This window comes from Procambarus clarkii, chromosome 49, assembly GCF_040958095.1.
Source record: "Procambarus clarkii isolate CNS0578487 chromosome 49, FALCON_Pclarkii_2.0, whole genome shotgun sequence".
Lineage (NCBI taxonomy): Eukaryota > Metazoa > Arthropoda > Malacostraca > Decapoda > Cambaridae > Procambarus > Procambarus clarkii.
Window position 1 is genome coordinate 18346977 of NC_091198.1, and position 20887 is coordinate 18367863.

General features: G+C 42.7%; 1 protein-coding gene across 1 annotated transcript in view; it reads right to left on the minus strand.

Moving 5' to 3' along the window:
• LOC123763147 (pneumococcal serine-rich repeat protein) overlaps window positions 1-20887 on the minus strand; it is a 58334-nt gene that overhangs the window by 10515 nt on the left and 26932 nt on the right. Inside the window, exons 9-18 of the mRNA XM_045750108.2 lie at window positions 14942-19972; window positions 13797-13910; window positions 12577-12702; window positions 10238-10361; window positions 9322-9506; window positions 7668-7787; window positions 4901-5026; window positions 4520-4708; window positions 3737-3871; window positions 590-908 (exon numbers count right to left, since the gene is read on the minus strand). Of these exons, the coding sequence (XP_045606064.2) occupies window positions 590-908; window positions 3737-3871; window positions 4520-4708; window positions 4901-5026; window positions 7668-7787; window positions 9322-9506; window positions 10238-10361; window positions 12577-12702; window positions 13797-13910; window positions 14942-19972 (6469 nt within the window). The remainder of the gene's footprint in view (window positions 1-589; window positions 909-3736; window positions 3872-4519; window positions 4709-4900; window positions 5027-7667; window positions 7788-9321; window positions 9507-10237; window positions 10362-12576; window positions 12703-13796; window positions 13911-14941; window positions 19973-20887) is intronic.

Consider the following 20887-nt stretch of genomic DNA (forward strand, 5'->3'; position numbering starts at 1 on the left):
TCCACCCCCTATCCATCCATCCATCCAGTCCCCTCACCACCCAGTCCCCCACCATCCATCTTGGGACCCATGGCATGATATATAATAAGAACTTTACTGTTCAGAAAACAAAAAAGTAGAAAACAATTAAATTCTTTACAAAGAATTCAGCACAGTTGTCACTAGGCTGGACACCCTGGTAAACAACAGTGTGTTTCACCCTGCGCCCTGCACCACGTGCTCGCTCGACCCATACACGTATCAACTGACGTCACATTCCAAGTAAAACGTCGTACACCAATTCAAATTTTACGATGAATTTGACGTCATATACCAAAAAATCGTCCTCTAGGGCAGTTGTACTAAGATACACTAAGATACCACTGCACTGATCAGGATTTTTCCCTAATATTTAAAAGTGCATTTCCCTATTCAGAACTTTGAAATATAAGTTCCAGTAGCATAACCTATTTCCTAGGAAGATTTGTTAAACAGAATTCCAGACATTTTAAGCTCCAATGTATTAAATATCTAACTTATATAAGACAAGTAAATTTTTATAATAATTTTTTTTTTAATATTCTACTCTACATGAGTGAAAACGGCATACCATTTCATCTTTGAGCTAGTGGATGAAGTTCCAAGAGACAAGTTCGACTCTGACGATGTTGAGGAGCACCGTTTTCGTTTACCAGACTTGCCCTTCGATGTTGATGGAGATGGGCTGCTTTGCTGTTGGGGTCTTTCCACAGATGATAATTGGTAACCAGTTTTTTCACTGGTCATTTTGGATGATGTCATCAATGGCGACAACTTCCTCTTTTTAACAGGGCTGCAGGTTACATGTGTAGATCTCTTCCTCTTGGAATGTTTTGCCAGCTGTGAATAATCCTTTGAACCCCCTTCAGTATTTCCAGTTCTTTGTTTATCTGTTGTGAATTAATAAAAATTTCAGTATACATCACAAAAGAATTTCACATTAAATATATTCCTTAGCAGGGCTGGTGCAAAAAAAGTGCATTAAGTGCCATAAAGGGCAAGCTGCTCAAAAAACCTGAAACATCAACCCAACTCTTACCACTAGAGAATGGGTAAAGCTAAATCAAGATGAAAGGATAACGGAATTGTTCATAATTCAGAAGGCAGCCGCAACCTGAATTTGTAACCAAGATAGATAAATCGATCCAAACTCAAAAGAAACAGGACCCATCATTGAGCCATGCTTCCAATCCTCAAACAGGAATCGAAGCAAATCTGTCCATGCCTTAACTGGAGACAAACAAAACAATGAAAACCTGCAAAAAGACAGGCGACCATGGAGCCTACAGGAACCGTAATTACATGTAAAGAAGCCATCAAGGAATCCATACCAAATTGTGATGGAGGATAAGAAAACACATCCATGCAGAGACCAAACACCCAGAACCAGGCACTAGAGACTATCGAGGGTTGAAGGGCACGCACAGACCCATCTCAGGGCCATCTACGACACTCAAACCCTCACCACAACCAAACCCAGAAGCCCTAGGAAGAGATGCAGGATCCCCACCACATGCCTGTGAGTAAAGAGAGACATCATCCTAAGAGAGTCTAAGCTCCATAAAAAAAAAGCAGTGTCCCCACTGCAACAGGGAAGATTTGTCTGCGACGAAATCAATCTCTGCCGCAGGTTCATACAGAGCATTCGCCAGAGAAATGCCTATAGTCCCCAACCCCGGAGCAGCCCAGGACCTCAGAGCCAGAACACACTTGAGCACCTGCACCAAGGGCAGAGGGTGGATGGCAGGATACACCAAACCTGCATAAAGTAAGAAATGAAGAGAAGATGAAAACAGAACAAGTCTACATAACCAAGTACTCCATGTTCTATAAAAAAAAAAAAAAACATGGGCTCCAAATCTGAGATCCCCAAGCCAGACCAAGAACATGTGAACAAAAATGAGATGTTGTCCCATAAAATGGCTGGCATGAAAAGCTGTCATCAACAAAGGCGACTCGGCCAAGACCGAAGTCTAACAGGCCTCATAAGAACAAGGATGAAAAAACAAACATTAAGCCAACAAAGAACTAGGGTTGGGGCTCTATTTCAAACGTGGGGGATTAAATGGACAACCACTCCTGCAAAGCAGACCGAGTCCCCAGCAGCAAAACCCACAGCAGAGAAGCTGCAAAGACAACCACCCCAAAGACAGCAGAAAACAGCCACCACCTAAAAAACAGGAGCAGGAATAAGGGAAAGCAGACACTTGTGAGAGGAACCTAGCCGAATCCAAACATGGGTGAGGACAGCCCATCAGAAAGCCAACCAAGCCAAGAAAATCCAGGGCACATCTGTTGCAGCCCCGACCACAAAATGAGAAGCAAAGAACCAGCACCAAACCCAGGAACAGAAGGGCAAGAGGCAAGAGCCGAGCAACCCACAGAAAAGGTATCCAAACACAGCCAAACAACTACACTAACAGCATAAAAATAGTTGAGGAATATAATCAATGCACCAAGTCCTTTAAAGAAATGGGGACAAATACAAGCCAGGGCAAGGCTAGGACCCCAAACCCAATGGAGTCCTGAACTGTGGAAGGAACCAAGGCAAGCCTGCCCCACAAATGGCAGGAACATACACAGTTGGAAATCAGCAGAAAAAGCTAGGGGACGAATCCAGAGAACCAGTCAGCACCCACAAATGCATAAAGGGAGGAATAGTCTTGGAACAAACTAAAGTGACGAAGATACAAAGGAACACCGAAAATGGCCTAGATGACATGGGTGGCTATGAAGGCCCAAAGTGGCCCGCTGTATAGCAAGCATGCAAACCATAGGTGCACCCCCCCCCCAAAGAAGTCTCCAGTTGCTTCAAACCCCGAGTCTCACAGAAGATTCAAAGACCCATGTACTATCCAGGCCAAAGTACCCCTCCGTAATAGGACAGCACTCATGAATAGACTCCCAAACTCATCAGGGAATGCAACCCTGTCAAGGCAGCGAGCACTTAGGTATATGCTGCTCAAGGCAAACCGTTGCACAAAGTTCAATCAACAAGTGAGGTTTATAAAGACGTGCTCATAAAAATTATACTAAAAGTAGAACAATACACAAACAAATGGCCCCCACTGGGCAAAGTCCAAAGGACTTACTTTGAAAAAACCAAAAGCTGAAGAACATGGCAACAGATGGAGCACTACACACAGTAGCACCAGGCAAATGACTCTGTTCACCACCTGAACCATCAGTTTCCAGTGCTGGCATCTGGAGGTGGAACTAGTGGCGACACTACCTCACTGCTGGGTGTCGTTTTTTCTGTTTTGCTTACTTTTGCCTTGTCGGTTTTCTTTCCCAGTCTACTCTTAAAGTGGCTAATTCATCAGAGTAGTTTACAATTCTCTGCTCTCTGTGCCTCTGTGAGGGGGATCAGAGTTCGTTCTCTGATCTCAGCAGGTTATTAATGACTCGCCTGGGCCTGGTGCAATGTAATAGGTGTGGAGCTATCCAAAGCGACTATCTACAGGGAACCCACCCAGAAAGTGGAGAAAGGTGAAGGCTGTTAAGAGAATGCCAGTAACAGCTGGTGGAACATCCGTGGACACCCTATTTGTGTTTCCAGGAACGTACAAATCAGATTAACCAGTTGCTTACAGATTTTATTTCCCAATAAAAGAGAAATATAAAAAAATGGAAGGTAAATAAAAGGTTTTACATAAACATCTTTCACAGACTGATGGTGGATTTCAGTATTTTGTTAACAGCAGAAATCTTACTTTACCTCTTAAATCCTTGATATCTAGCTGGCTTTTCTGCTCCTCCATTGAAACCTTGACAAACTTTGTCTTGAGAAGGTCGGCTGCAGCACCAACTTCATAGTCATTAAACTTCTCTGTTATAACAACCTTGTTTAAACCTGAAAATGAATTGTCACTTCAGCAAGATACTCTCAACAACTCTCCACTTATAAAATTTTGCTTGGAAAAGTTCCATAGAATTTGTATGAAAGATGCGTGTTACTCACCATTTAGGCTTTCCACTTACAATCAGGACAGATTACAAAACCAAAGTAATCTTTTCCTCCATCCAATTACATTGATAATAATAGAACTTCCTTTAGGTTACATATCAGAATGGCATATTCAAAATACTTTTGACAATTATGCTAAAACAATGAAACAATACTTAATCTCTTGAGCTTCTAGCAAAAGAATACTGTACCCATTTATCTGAATTGCTCTTCACCACCAAACCCACACTATACGTACATGCACAAGAACATCTCCAGAGCAGAATGGCGGGATCGAACCAGCATCATGAGTTGTCCCAACTGTGCGCCTTAACCCAAGGACCACGATATGCTAATGAGCATATCGAGGTCCATAGATTAAACACCTCAGGAAGCTGGCTCAATCCAGCCCTCCTGCTCCAAAAATTTCCCACACTATCTATATTTTATAACATTTACATAGCTGGTATATAAACTAACTTAAGTTAGTACTGCAATATATTATCCTACAAAAATTAAGCAACAACCAGTTCCACTGGAAACACAATACTGTACCAAAATTTCCCAGGATAATCTTAAGAATGTGAGTGAGTTGGTGTCGAAGCATGAAGTCCTTCAATATGGCAGAAATATCATCAATTATGATGGCCCTGGTGTTGCAAAAGTGGCTCGAAGATTCTTTAGACTTTGTCACCAATAACTTGGACAGAACACTTGGTGTCCCAATCAGCACTGATGCATTCTCTGTAACATCATCGTGTAAAGCAAAATCAGGATGCGTTGCATGCTTCTGAACACTTAAAAATACAAAGTTGCAATGAAATATTTTATTAAATAGGTGCTGTATATACCAAAAAAACTAATTATAATCTAAATTTTCTTAACTATTACTATTATTTTATTATGTACAAAGGAAGAACTTCAAGAGTAACAAACCTAAATTCTGGTGCTCATGAGTGACTACGACAACTGTTTGAAGGAATATTTTGGCCAAGTCCAGCACTGCCAGTCTCAACATGTTGGCCATCATTGCTGAGGGAGTTATTATCAAAACTCTTACACCTGAAAAAATTAAATGATTATATATATACAGTATGTTTACTGTGAATTTAAATCATCTTCAACTAGAAACTACAGTATACACAACACCCAACACAGGCAAATCAAAGGGCTATATATTGAATTATTTAATGGAAATAATTAGTGTTTTACTAACCTTATAGATATTAAGCTTTTAAATAGCCATTTATGAAGGAAAACAACAATATGTTACTATGTAATCGGACTGTGGGGAGAGGCAGAAATGCCCTTCTCACAAGTGTGAGAAGAACTCAACAAGAGGTTCCTGGACATCTACAACCAGAAACAAAGTCTCTCTTGTCAAATCGGCTCTGATAAACAACAAACCCGACATGAACCTTAGTCCTACCTTTGTTGCTGTTGACTCTTCCCTTTCACAGTACATTCTCAAATGCTCTAACCGTCCCTCATATGTGACCTGACATGAGCCTACACCCCTTTTTTCTTTCTTTTTCTTTCTCCTCTTATTCTTACATTTCCATTCTTATACTCATTATTACCACCTTCTTACACCCCTATTATTACACCCATCCCATCCGTACCTTTTGCCTTGCTCATGCCTTCCTCTAGGAATTTCCTTCTCCTCACCTCTCTCTCTCTTGCCTTACTTAATCCCATGCCTCCCACACTCCCATCACAACAGACTTGATAATGGTCCAGGACAGACAAACGTCATTGTCTCCTCATCTTCTGGTGTGTGATTAGTCTTCAGAAACAAATTCATGTCCAAAAGATAGGTGACAACAGATGGGCAGAAACAACACTAGACAGAATTTATGTTACTGTAAAAGGAGGTAAAAAAAAAGGACACCTGGAGGAATTGGATGTAACAAGAGCAGTAGAATCAGTCCAGATATCACCATGGTTACTGAAGGAAGCTGTAGGGATTTTTTGTTACCAATTAACTAGACAAGAGAGAGAGATACCGAAAATCTGAAAAAAAAAGCATGTGTAGTTGCAATATTCAAGAAAAGTGACAAACTTGAAGCACTATAGACCAGAGTCACTAACATCCATTCCATGTAAAATGTTGGAAAATGTTGTAGTAAAATTTGTAGATTTTGAGAGAGTAAATTTCCTAAAAAGAGACAACACAACTTCAGAAGGGAAAAAAAAAAGAGTCATGCTTAACAAACTTGATTGAATTTTATGACAAAGTCACCAAAATAGGACAAGACTGAAAGGTGGCTGGACTGTATCTCCCAAGACTGCCAGAAAGCTTTTGATACAGTCCCCCACAAAACACTAATACCCATGATGGGGAGACAAGCAGGGATAACAGGAAAAGTCACTGGAATGAGTAAAGAAATACCCAATTGACAGGAAACAAAAGGGACAGAGGTATGTCAAGCTATAGAGGAGTGGAATGGTGTTCCACAGGGCTATGTCCAGAATCATTGCTTTATGTAAATGATCGACATGAGGGAGTAAGCTCATACATGACAATGTTTACAGGTGACACAGTTAATGAAGAGACTAAAAACTGAATAGGACCTTAGGATGCTGCAAGAAGACCCCTCACAAATGGCTGCTGGAAATCAACCCAAATAAGTACTAGGTAACGATATGAGAAAAGTGAGATAACAGACCTGTAGGTACCTACACCGTAAGGATAAGTAAACTACAAGGAAAAATAAGAGAAAAGATCTGGGAGAAGACATGTGAACAGGATAACATCATAAACATATGGGAAGTTAGCAAAAGGAAGTACATCTTTTAAAAATCTAAACAAGGAGCCTCTCAAGCCTATACACATTACCTATGTGAGACCATTACTCGAACATGCAGTATCAGCATGGAACCCATAATTTGTGAAGCATAAACAATAAACTTGACAAAGTCTAGAGTTTTACAACTAGATTAGTACCAGAACTGAGAGGATTCATCTAGTATGACAGATTGAGAGGACTTCATCATAAACTTTGTGGAGAAAAGAAACTGAGGGAGATACGATCACTTCATACAATATTCTCAGGAGAATAATGTGGACAAAGGAAGCCTATTTAAATTAAAAGGTTGTGGGACAAGGGAACATAGGTAGATACAGTGACAATGTCAAAGGTTATCATTCTTCAAGGGTTTAAAAATAATAGTTGTTCTCATCATGAACTTTCATATAACACTAGAAGGCACGCCAGATTTAATTATGTTTATAAATTGTCCGTTCTACTCAAAATTCATCACATGTTTCGTCTTAGGATTGCTCCTACTATCGTTAAAGCCATGCCCTCAAAGTTGCCTTCACTTTTTAAACCATGGTGGTATGATATTATCAATCTTCAGAAAAAATAACATGGTACCTATAGGAATGCAATCTTCAATATCTAGGGCTGATATAAAAACAACAAAAGTGAATAGGTCAAAATGCTCAGTGTTGTCACAGGCCACTAAACTAGAGGTCAAGTCAGATAGATTATAAAGCTGAACTGTACATGCAAGGATAAGTTAAACTGCAGAGAAGCATATGCAAGGGTAAATTAGAAAGCATTAAAAACCAAATTGTGCATATAGGTAATTACAAAAACCTAATTTATCGTGTAGATATTTTATATGGGGTAAACAATCGATGGGGATGGGGGGGAATGCTATATCACACTGTTTAAGGAATTGAAACATTACTTACCAGAGGCAATTGGCAGCTTAAAAATATTCCTTATCGCTTCCACCGTGAAATATATGGTGCTACCAAGTCCCTCGACATACAAGTCTTGCCAGCATTCATGGTATAGAGAATCTGCACTCTCTGTGGAGTAAAATATTACAGTCAATATCTACCATCCACTCAAAGCTGTATTCTTGGCATAAATCACAGCACTGTACTGTGGTCAAGATGGCAGGAAGAGAAAAGAGTGAAAGCAAGAGAAATCGAGTGATGGCAACTGTTCTCACCAACAGTAGTTGTACTTATAGCAAAATCCAGGTCTCGCTTGCTATAAATACAACTGAAACCACATGGTGCATATATGCCTCCAGCATTCCAGTACCGTCTTACTGTGCCTGCTCTTGAAGCTCTCATTAAGGTGGCTTCTACCATTTCTACCTTAAGCTCTTCCAAATATTTAACATCTCTGGGTCATTTGTGTTTCCAACTTTCAGCAGTGCTCCATTGTACTGCTACACCTCACTAGGAAATTACCAATTATCTCCTGTACTTTGTTCAAGATAGTGAAGGGTTAATGGTTAACCATTGTGATGAACACAATGGTTAATCTCGTTTTTCTCCTCTACTTGTTTAGACTTTGGGAGTGACAGAAAAGATGCTGCCCCAATGCCGACAAAGCTTGTAAAAACTTCACCTCTGGGAAGAGAGCGGGAAGAACAATGACCAAGTGACCTCTTGGGGGGGAGCAGGCTGATAGGTGTCAAGTGTCCAAGAGGAGCACATGGAAACTTCCCGGAAAACACTGAGGGATTGGTATCTGCATCACCTGTTGCAAACAGTGGCTGCACAAGCCAATAATGTAAAGTCCAGTCCTAAATAGCAGCTCCAGCCTGATAGGCAACTGGCAGGAAAGACAGCTTACCCAAAACCTACATTCAACAATGACACTGCACACTGCAATCTCAAGTATGGAATTGAGCAGGAAAGCCATACCAACCTGGTGGATTACATACATGAGATAAAGAAGCCCATAGTGGGTAGGGGATAACAGTTTTGCCAGACCATCCTACAGACAGGCAAGCTATGTGCAGGGAAATAAGCGTGCCGAATGTGAAAAATCATGTACAGCAACAAACACAACTTTAGCTAAATTTCCAGGCCCGTAATGCATACAGGAGCAGGGTCATCACAATAGGTGGGGTTTTAATGTACACAAGAACACAGTCAAAGGTATGTGTCTCGTCATCAAGAGGGCCCACAGAGAACAGTCTTGTGTACTGTTCGGTAACTAAGCAATACAAAAGGAATAAGCACTCGAAAAATAACACTTACTACCCAGGAACAACAAAGGAATTCCTAGTGTAACTTGTGTGTAAAAATGCTGAAACCTTATAAACTTTGGTATAAGAGAGAAACTGATGCATAAATTAACGGCTTAAAATTTTGTTAGGAAAACCAATATTTAAAAAATTGATAAGTAATCATGAATAATATGGTTTGAATGCTTGAATTCACATTGAATAATAATTCACAATAGTACTTTTAATTGGGCTTCTTGAAGAAACCAGAGATTTTGCATGACTAATTTACACTAAGAAGCTAATGGTTTGAATCAGTTATAGGAGTCTTACTTCTAGAAATATTAATATGGCACAGTAATTTAAAAAAATATTACCTGGATGTACAAATGGACAAACTTCTTTCTTCTTTGAACAAAAGTGAGCTTTATTCCTGCCCGGACAAACGAGAGATCGAAATCTTTTAACATGGTAGTCTCTCTCTACAGTTGTGTGAGCATATGGGCATGAATCTTGCTTGGCACATTTTGTCCTCTGTATAACTGCACGACACATTTCATCACTGCCAAGCGTAAGAATGTGTTAATAAAAGCCAATTGGGAAGGCATCCGCAGTCACAATCTCTCACATGATACAATATAAAGATGTTAAATCTACACGTGTTAGTGTGAGTATAATCACTACAGAATATTACTCGCATAATCTTCAATTGTCACCCTTTTCATCACACCCTTAAAAAATTGTTCAAATACAGTACTGCATTTTTGCTTTTACAATAGATTAACACTCAAAGGTTAAAACATGAAAAACCTTCAACCTTCAACATACAACTTCCCTACAACCAAATACTAATATTAATTTTGAATCTTGAGTTCTTTTTAATAATTAATGCATATCAATGCATATGACTTCACCACATTAAAGGTTTGGAATTGCCTTAAAGTGTGAACTTTGTGTATGCCTACACAATTATCTTTAAACCAATCTCAAAATTTGACTGAATGTTAATGAACCCAGGCAGACCCCAATCATATAGTAAAATTGAACCCAATTACAGTGATTAAATTTCACGTGTTAGTGTGAGTATTTACAATCATTGCAGAATATTACTCGCATAATCTTCAATTGTCACCCGTTTCATCACACCCTTAAAAAATTGTTCAAATACAGTACTGCATTTTTGCTTTTACAATGGATTAACTTATTTGAAATTTACTGATCATGTACAGCAGTACCGCCAAATGTTCGAAAGCACAAAACAAAATGCACCCGCGTAGCAGACATAAGACGTACCTGTATTCATAGAACCCTGGGCTTCGACGTCGATCTAATAGATTGTGATAGCCAGAACACAAGCCAGGGGAGTAACACTTGGGTTTTATACACATTTTAACCTTGAATCCATAAACATTGAAACCTGAAACAAAAAAATAGCAAGCATATCAGAAAAAATGTAGGGAAACTCAGGTATGTTTCAGAGAGAAGAAAGATACAAAGTATTCATCTAATACCAGGCAGATGGCAACACTACGTTGTGATGATCTCCTAATGGTCAATTTAAAGCCATATTGTTTTATGCTATGGTTTATTTATTTATTTATTTATTTTTCCATTTCCCATCTAATTTTTACAATGTCTGTTATAAGCCTAATACTATGAATATGCTAGATGCATCTCACATCCAGATCAAGCATTGATTGTAATAAATTGTTCCTTTCTCATGGCTGCCCTAATTTTCTTCTTTATCCTACAGATCATATCACTCTGCCTGGCCACACTAAGTTCTACAAACCCATGACAGCCCAATCCTTTCTGTCAAATCATCACAATGTTACTTTATCCTACATTAGACCTAACTTTCTTGTATACACACTCAAACTCGTTCACAATCTTTAGCAGTGTATCTTCACTCATGGGAAAGAACCATCACATTATCTGTTTACATCATCATCAATACCAACTATTTACCTCCTCCACAATCCACTTTTACTCCATGTGTTGTCTTTGGCACTTGCCAGCAAGTGCAAAGAAGCCAATATAAGAATACCACCAAGAGGACTTCAAAGTTAGAAGTACAAGATCAGTCAATGATAATAGATGCCTGGAAGCAAAGAGGGTCAAGAAGGTTTGGAAAGAACAGAAGAAAGCCAGAACTCCTATTAAGAGAGATTAGTAAAAGGATAAAGAAGCAATGTAAAAATGACATGTTGCATCAAAGACAAAGGAAAAACCAAACAATCACATTAGAAAGAAAATGGTGGCGAATGAACAGGTAATCAGACTAAAGAAAGCCTGCATGTACACACAAACACAGAATATGACATAGTAAGTGAAGTATTAAATGAAAGATACCCAGAAACATTTTAAAGAACTCCCAGTAGAACTGTAGGGCTGGAGCCTTCCTAATGACAGAGTGAGCAAAATTGAGGTAATGACAGATACAGCTAATGTTTTATTTTGTGGCAAAATAAAAAAAGTGGCAAACACCCAACAGAAAAAGTGGCAAACGGGCAACAAAAAAAGTGGCAAATGGCCAACAGAAAAAGTGGCAAATGCCCAACAGAAAAAGTGGCAAACGCCCAACAGAAAAAGTGGCAAACGCCCAACAGAAAAAGTGGCAAACGCCCAACAGAAAAAGTGGCAAACGCCCAACAGAAAAAGTGGCAAACGCCCAACAGAAAAAGTGGCAAACAGCCAAAAAAAAAAAGTGGCAAAACCAATTCTTTAGTATGCAGCATAAGCATGGTATTCAAACATGAAAAAGCATGACAAAACAAGTACGTGGATACATGGCAAGACTTGCCTCAGAGTGGATAAAGAGGCAATAATAAAAAACAGCCAGACCAGTTAAAATGGAGAGATGCAAGACAATCATAAAAAATATCAAGTAAAAATGAAACAGGCTGCAAGAGAAGATTGCTGAGGTCAATTCAATAAATAGCTTCAAACGGAAATATGACAAGACACAGAAGGAATAAAAGTCATTGCATTACCACATTAGAAGTTGAAAAGGTGTGTTTAGGGAGCTATTACATAACACTGCAAATACAACTAAGCACGTAAACACACACCCGAGCACTCGGTCAAGTCAAACAACAAATCAAATCACTCGCTAAATGATAGTGAAGCATTCAACAAAGCATGCAGACACAGGAGTCAAACAGATACACAGATATACTGCACGTACAGAGGCAGTCAGGTTTGTTCAGTGGGTCAGTGTCAACACTAGACACGGCAACATTAATTTATTGCATAATGGGAAAGCTCTGTTGTACCTGTCCAAGACCTGTTTCTTCCGAACCAGTGCACCAACCACCGAGCAGCTCTCGTGATTTGACAATCGCCAATATTCAAATGGCCAGGCAGAAACCCAGCTTACAAGCCAGATCAGTTATTAATATTTTGTGCAAATTAACATTATATTCAAATATAGGTTAAATATACTAATATGGAGTGGTTTGGAAACCTAGCTATTATTTGAAGCAATACCTGTACATCTATGGGAAATTATGTTCAGAGCACAGAACACATGACTTGCAAATTACAATTTTAAACTCAACCAGTTCATAACTTGGAGACTCCCCATAATGTATATACATAATGATACAAACAATACTTCTCAAATCAAATACCTTTATCAATCCACCTCTTTATGCAGCTCACCATCTCATCCTCTTGACATTTCAACACATCTACCACCTCACTATCCAAGGCCAGCTCATCCTGGTAGTTGTACTCACTCTTTACAGCTGAAACATCTGAAGGAAAACAAGAAAGAGGAATTTTAAGTAATACTGTAGTGTTTGGTGTGTGTATTTGGTGATTGGTAATTGTGTTCAGTGCTTGATAATACAGTGACACCTCTCAAACGTCCTCACACCCAGGAACCAAAGGAGGGAAAGGGGCAGTAAACATGGCGTAACATGCAAGCCCAATTGCTCAACCTCCATCAACACAAGGAATGCCCACCTAGCCACTAGAGTTCAAAAGGGGCTGTCAGAAGCATAATGGGATGCCAGCCGACTAAGCAGTCACCACCTGGGGCCAGATTCACGAAAGCACTTACGCAAGTACTTACGAACGTGTACATCTTTCCTCAATCTTTGACGGCTTTGGTTACATTTATTAAACAGTTTACAAGCGTGAAAACTTTCCATTCAACTGTTGTTATTGTTATAAACAGCCTCCTGGTGCTTCGGAGCTCATTAACTGTTTAATAATTGGAAACAAAGTTGCCAAAGATTGAGAAAAGATGTACAGGTTCGTAAGTGCCTGCGTAAGTGCTTTCGTGAATCTGGCCCCTGGAGATCAGTCCTGAAATCTGGTGGACAACAGCCCAGCATGGGAAGAAAGATCAGTCTTACCATAAAAGTGACTCCACTGCCTTGCACGAAGCAGGCAAAAAAAAAAAAACTTCCATCCAGGGCCAGCCCTATTGTTAAATGGCAAACAGACAAGTATCTAAAAACCACTGAACATTTTATGAATTCCAACAGCATTTGGCATTCCCAGAAAGGTACATCTCCTCCCCATCCCCATCCTGTAATGTGATGTGTTGATTCTATATGGTACAGTTTAGTGTGAACATATGGTTAATGGATGTACATGAGAATTTTTAACCATTCTCTACATAGCTCTATATACTCCATGAAAATGAAAACTATACAAAGGTGATACATAACCATATGGTGATACATAAACACCATACCTATTTCTAAACCAAATTAAATAACTACTTTATTACACACATCATCTCTTCACTTCTCCAAACTATTACTTAATGAAAATTTGTTTTAATTCTGCAGTTAATGTAGAATGCTATCTACTGAAAAAAAAAATATTAAAAACTAACCATAGTCCCCATCCAGGTTAACCTTAAGTTTTTTGTCAAGGAAGCGGTAATCATTGAGCATTGTTACGCAGAGAACAGCATTCCTCAGTGTCAAGAACCTGTAGAGCAGATCATCTGAAGAACAAAAACAACTTATTAATAATGCAAGAGTACACTTACACCAACAAAATATAAAGAGAACATTTCTTCTCTGAAATCTATTATAGGGACTTGTTTACTTAGTAAAACAACTTTACAATTATACTTTAGCATCAAATACTTTATATCACATAACGTTCAGGTTTTTTCTAATATTTGTGCAGTCATAACCCTGTTTCTTATTTAAATACTTTAGTAATGATAGAACAAACAGAAACCCTTGATTACTTCCTTTCATGCAGTACACAACTTTTTTCCAAAATGTTGTTTCTGAACAGGCAACCTCAGTATACCAGTCTTGTTATACGAGGGGTGAGTGTTACTGACAGTTGGGACTGGCAAGGGGGAGTGTTACCGACAGTTGGGACTGGCAAGGGTGAGTGTTACCGACAGTTGGGACTGGCAAGGGTGAGTGTTACTGACAGTTGGGACTGGCAAGGGTGAGTGTTACTGACAGTTGGGACTGGCAAGGGTGAGTGTTACTGACAGTTGGGACTGGCAAGGGGGAGTGTTACCGACAGTTGGGACTGGCAAGGGTGAGTGTTACTGACAGTTGGGACTGGCAAGGGTGAGTGTTACTGACAGTTGGGACTGGCAAGGGTGAGTGTTACTGACAGTCCATACTCAACTGCCCACTCCATAAACCCTCCATTGCTTAGCCTCCCCCCCCCCCCATCATACAGAAATGGTACAAAAAAAAACAGAAAAGCTAAATGTGTCAAGTTAAATTAAAGCGATCATCACTATTTCATGAAAAAGAGCAGAAAATTATTCCTAATGTGATAATGTGTTACTCTGTAAAAGGACCTATACAGCTTTTGATTTACAAATAGGTAATGTGCATTTACTGTTACTTAAGTAAAATATCAGTAAACAATTTAAATAAATCAGTAAATAAGTGCCATTAAATAAATATGTAAATAAATTAAATCAGTAAATAAGTTTAGTAAAAAAAAGTAACGTGCATTTACCGACATACAGTATTAGTGTGATCAACAAAAGCTTACCTCCATCAAATTTTCCAGGGCTGCATGCACCACACTCTTCAAATACTTCATGGATAACCGATATTGGAATCAAGTCCGATATGTTTGAAGCCCTTACTATAATATCTTCTCTAAAGTGAGGCTTGGGTCTAAAGGTGGCATGGTGCAACACTTTCTTCGTAACCCGCACCGTATCACATATCTTAACATTGTCTTCATTACCTTTTTTAATGACAGTAGAACCAGCCTTTTCTGATCGCACATTTGAGAGTCCCAGCTCTCTCTCGTGTTCTTCCACCGATTCTTCTCTCTTGGATTTGGTAACAAGATCTGTGATTGCATTTTTTTGGTGCAAAGTCTTTACATTATCTTCATTATGTTTCAAGTTAGAAATGCTTACATCCTTTCCTCGCACACATCCAGAAATTGCAGAACGATCATCCTCAACTAGACTGTTTTCAATGACTGTGCATGTATTACTCGAGGACAAATTTTGTTCAACATTCATATGAGTGACTTCCTTACAAGTACTACTGACTCCAGTGTTCAGTGTTCTATTATTGCCTTTTACCACACCTTTTTCTTTTGTACCTGAAGACTTGCTACTACAAACACTTTTGCCAACATTACTATTATGTCCCATTTTAATGTGCAATTTATTTATCGGATCTAATTTACATTCGAAAGCTGATTTCACATGAGAACTCTCCTGGCATAATTTTGGTTTCTCGGCTGCCTCTGGTAATCTCTCTGTAAATGGCTGTGGCAACTGCTTGTCTGACATTACCAATGGCTGTCTGGAATATGATTCTGGTACAGGTGTTGTAGTTAATTCTAGCAGTTGTTTGGCAGTGGCTTCTGGATGTGTTTTGGCAGAGGTTTCTAATGGTTGCCTAACAGAAAATTCTCCCACCAATGGTTTGAAGGGTTCCACAAGTTGCTTTACAGTTTCTTCTGGTTGCTTGACCAGCTCAGATAATTGTTTAACAGGCCATGATTGTGTGGTATGTGATTGTCCTGATTGCTTGACAGAAACATCTGTTTCTTTCTTTGAAATTGACTCTGTAGACTGCTTCTCAATATCTCCAGATTGCTCAGTATGTTCTCCTTGCTGCTTACTAAAGTAGTTTGAAGGCTGCTTGAGAGGAGCTGCTTGCTGTCTTGTAATAGTTCCCGATTGGATTCCAGCAAATCCTACTAGATGTTTAGTGGGCAGTTCTCTTGGTTGCTCGGCACCCAGTGTGGCAGACTCTTCGGCACCCAGCGCGGCGGGCTCTTCGGCACCCAGTGAGGCGGGCTCCCCGTCAGGTTCCTTGGCAGACGCCCCGGATGACGCCCCGGCAGGCTCCTCGGCAGACGCCCCGGCAGGCTCCTCGGCAGACGCCCCGGCAGGCTCCTCGGCAGACGCCCCGGCAGGCTCCTCGGCAGACGCCCCGGCAGGCTCCTCGGCAGACGCCCCGGCAGGCTCCTCGGCAGACGCCCCGGCAGGCTCCTCAACAGGTTCCCTGGCAGGCTCCTCAACAGGTTCCCCGGCAGGCTTCTCAGCAGACACCCTAGCAGGCACCTTAGCAGACACCCCGGCAGGCTCCTTAACAGACACCCCGGCAAGCTCCTCAGCAGACACCCCGGCAGGCTCCTCAGCAGACGCCCCGGCAGGCTCCTCGGCAGACGCCCCGGCAGGCTCCTCGGCAGACGCCCCGGCAGGCTCCTCGGCAGACGCCCCGGCAGGCTCCTCGGCAGACGCCCCGGCAGGCTCCTCAACAGGTTCCCTGGCAGGCTCCTCAACAGGTTCCCCGGCAGGCTTCTCAGCAGACACCCTGGCAGGCTCCTTAGCAGACACCCCGGCAGGCTCCTTAACAGACACCCCGGCAGGCTCCTCAGCAGACACCCCGGCAGGCTCCTCAGCAGACACCCCGGCAGGTGGCCCGGCAGGCTCCTTGGTAGACACCCTGGCAGGGTCCTCGGCAGACACCCCAGCAGGCTCCTCGGCAGACACCCCAGCAGGCTCCTCGGCAGACACCCCAGCAGGCTCCTTGGCAGACGCCCCAACAGGTGCCCCGGCAGCCTCCTTGGCAGATGCTCCAGCAGGCGCCCTGGCAGCCTCCTCAACAAGTTCCCCGGCAGACGGCCCGGCTGGCTCGTTTGCAGGCGCCCCAGCAGGCTCCTCAGAAGGCGCCCCAGCAGGCTCCTTGGCAGACGCCCCAGCAGGTTCCTTGGAAGATATCCTGATAGCCTCCTCGGCAGACGTGGTGATAGGTTCCTCAACAGGTTCCGTGGCAGATGCCCCAGCAGGCTTCTCAGCATACACCTCGGCAGGCTCCTCAACAGGTTCCCCAGCAGTCAGCCTGGCAGACGCCCCGACAGGCTCCTCAGCAGAGGGCCCTGCAGCCTCCTTAGCAGACGCCCCGACAGGCTCCTCGGCAGACGGCCCTGCAGCCTCCTTAGCAGACGCCCCAACAGGCTTCTCGGCAGATGGCCCGACAGGCTCCTCGGCAGACGGCCCTGCAGGCTCCTTAGCAGACGCCCCGATAGGCTCCTCGGCAGACAGCCCTGCAGGCTCCTTAGCAGACGCCCCGACAGGCTCCTCGGCAGACGGCCCTGCAGGCTCCTTAGCAGACGCCCCGACAGGCTCTTCAGCAGACGCCCCGACAGGCTCCTCGGCAGACGGCCCTGCAGCCTCCTTAGCAGACGCCCCAACAGGCTCCTTGGCAGACGGCCCTGCAGCCTCCTCAGCAGACGGCCCTGCAGGCTCCTCAGCAAATGCCCCGACAGGCTCCTCGGCAGACAGCCCTGCAGCCTCCTTAGCAGACGGCCCTCCAGGCTCCTCGGCAGACGCCCCTCCAGGCTCCTCGGCAGACAGCCCTGCAGGCTCCTCGGGAGATGGCCCTGCAGGCTCCTCAGCAGATGCCCCGACAGGCTCCTCGGCAGACAACCCTGCAGGCTCCTCAACAGGCTCTTCAGCAGACGGCCCAACAGGCTCCTCGGCAGACGGCCCGACAGGCTCCTCGGCAGACGGCCCTGCAGGCTCCTCAGCAGACGGCCCGACAGGCTCCTCAGCAGACGCCCCGGCAGGCTCCTCGGCAGACAGCCCTGCAGGCTCCTCAACAGGCTCTTCGGCAGATGGCCTAACAGGTTCCTCGGCAGACGGCCCGACAGGCTCCTCAACAGATGGCCCTGCAGGCTCCTCAACAGATGGCCCTGCAGGCTCCTCAACAGGCTCCTCGGCAGACGGCCCGACAGGCTCCTTAACAGGCTCTTTGGTAGATGGCCCGACAGGCTCCTCAGCAGGTGGCCCTGCAGGCTCCTTAACAGACGCCCTGACAGGTTCCTCAGCAGACGGCCCTGCAGGCTCCTCAACAGGCTCTTCAGCAGACGCCCCAATAGTCTTTTTGGCAGATGGCCCGACAGGCTCCTTGGCAGACGGCCCAACAGTCTCCTCGGCAGACGACCCGACAGGTTCCTCGGCAGATGACCCGATAGGCTCCTCAATAGGATCCCTGGCAGACGGCCCGGCAGACAGCCCAACAGGCTCCTCGGCAGACGGCCCGACAGGCTCCTCAACAGGCTCCCCGGCAGACAGCCTGGCAGGCTCCTCGATAGGTTTCCCGGCATATGGCCTGGCAGGCTCCTCAACAGGCTCCCCGGCAGACGGCCTAACAGGCTCCCCGGCAGATGGCCCGACTGGCTCCCCGGCAGGCTGCCCGGCAGACGGCTTGACAGGTTGTTTGGTATGTTGTAATAGCTTGTTACTAGGCTCTGTTAACTGATCAGACAAATCAACTTGTCTGGTCACAACTCCTGCCTCTTGTGACAGTATGACCATCTTGTGTACTGGAGGGTCCATTAGTTGCTTGCCAAGTTTCCCATCATTCTTATTAGTTTCTTGCAGATTTTGAGTACACTCAATTGCCTTCATAGAAGTTGTTAATTGTATGAGAGGTTGTCTTGAAAGTTTTATTGGCTTCTTTGTAGGTCTTGATACTTGTCTAGTTAGTTCTACTAGATTCTTTGTATGTTCTGATCGTTGCTTTGTTGGTCCTATTGGCTTCGTTGTAGGTTCTGCTGTTTGGCTTGTATGCTTCATTGGGTTCACATCAGTTTCTACTAGTTGCTTGGGAGGTTCTGTCAGTTGCATTTCAAGTTCCATTTGCTTCCTTTCAAGTTCAGATAACTGACCGAGAGGCTTAACTGGTTGCTTGGCAAGTTGCACAGACTTTTTTGCTGATCCTGTAGAATGTTGGTTAAGTTCTACTGAAAGCTGGACAACCATTTTGTCATGCTCTACGAGTTGTTTAGTAGGCTCTTCTGGCTTCATAGCAGGTTCTTCTGGCTTCTTTGTAGGTTCTTCTAGATTCCTGGTTAGTTTTATTGTCTTCTTATTTTCTGATAGTTGGTTGGTAGGTTTTTCTAAAACTTTATCAACAGATTGTGCTGGTTGCTTGGTGGTTTCTATTGACTGATTTAATGATATTATTAGTTGTTTGCCACTCCCTGCTGACAACTTGTCAATAGAGATTGGGTGAACTTTGGATGGAGCTTTTATACAATGCTTATCGCCAAAGTTTTCTCTCTTTCTGCCGCTGAATATGCCTGGTTTTGAAAACACTTCAAGAGATTTTGTTGATATGGGATGGGAATCTTTAGGCAGCTCTGGATATTTCTTTGGGAACTTGACAGGAGATATTTTGAACTTTTTGGAAGGGTTTTCTGGCTTTTTGGCACAAGGACCTGCTTGAACTTTAGGAGGGTCCATCGAGGACTTAGCTGGAAACTTGACAGAGGGCTCTGCCGGGAACTTAGCCGAGGGCTTGACAGAGGGGCCTGGTGATAACTTGAGGGAAGGTTTCTCTGACGATGTGTCAGGAGAGACTAATTTCCTCTTAGATGAAGTGCTCTCCAACTCCTCCACATAAGGTTTTGGACATCTGACTTTTACTGAAGTTTTCTTCAAGTCTTGCATACAAGATCCACCAACTTTGCTACATTCTGTATTTAAGGCAGCCAAATCGGAAGCAATTGTTGTTACCGATGAAGATTCCCCACATTTTAGATCTGTAAAATAAAAACCAAGTAAGGTCAAAGTAAGAGAGCATAATGTTGCATAAGCAGTCCCCTGGAAACACAAACCAAAACTGTCTATTTTCTCGCTTGTTACAACTTGTAATAAAGTTGTTACATCTTGGCTTAACGTGTTTATAACGAATTAGAACGTTGTTACAACTTGCTATATTGGTTGTTATAACTGGTTAGGAAGTGTTAAAACTTGTTCGAACGTTGTACCAACGTCGTAGTTTCGGTGTGTGTTTGGCGGGTCAAAGTTTAAGGTCAGGTCAAATAAGGTCATGAAAACACGTGATGGACAGAGGTTCCTCTGGAATACTGACAAAGCAGAATATAAGTACCATAGCTCAAGTTAAATAAATGGTCAAGAAAGATGTAGCTGCAATGGAAAACAGTCTGGAATTTCCTCCAAGTAAATTTATTGAGATTGTAACAAAACAAGTAATATTTTCGAGAAAGAACTGGCAATTTTATACAAGATATACACTTAAATATTCATAAAATGTTGGTCACTTGAATGTTCAGACATGTGCACCAGTTTTCAGCAATTTCTAAGGAAAGTTTCATTCAAAATGAATGAAATTTTTACATATTGTATGGATATATATAAATAACTTTGCAACCTCAAGAACAAGAAGGTATAGGCTCAAGCTAAGGAAACAAAGCTGCCCAAAAAAGTTTTTTTTTTTTTTTGAGCGGTAGACGATAGCAGTAGAGGGTAGCGTGGTAGACGGTTGGAACAAGTATGGTGGCAGTGGAGGCCAAAAATGTCAGTACAGTAGTTTTAAAGCATCGTATGAAATAAAAGGAAACAGTACTGGGAAGATAGGGGAACCACGAGCGTAGCTCTCATCCTGTAATGGCACTGAGGCAATTACATACTTGTTAAGTGCATGACTCACATTA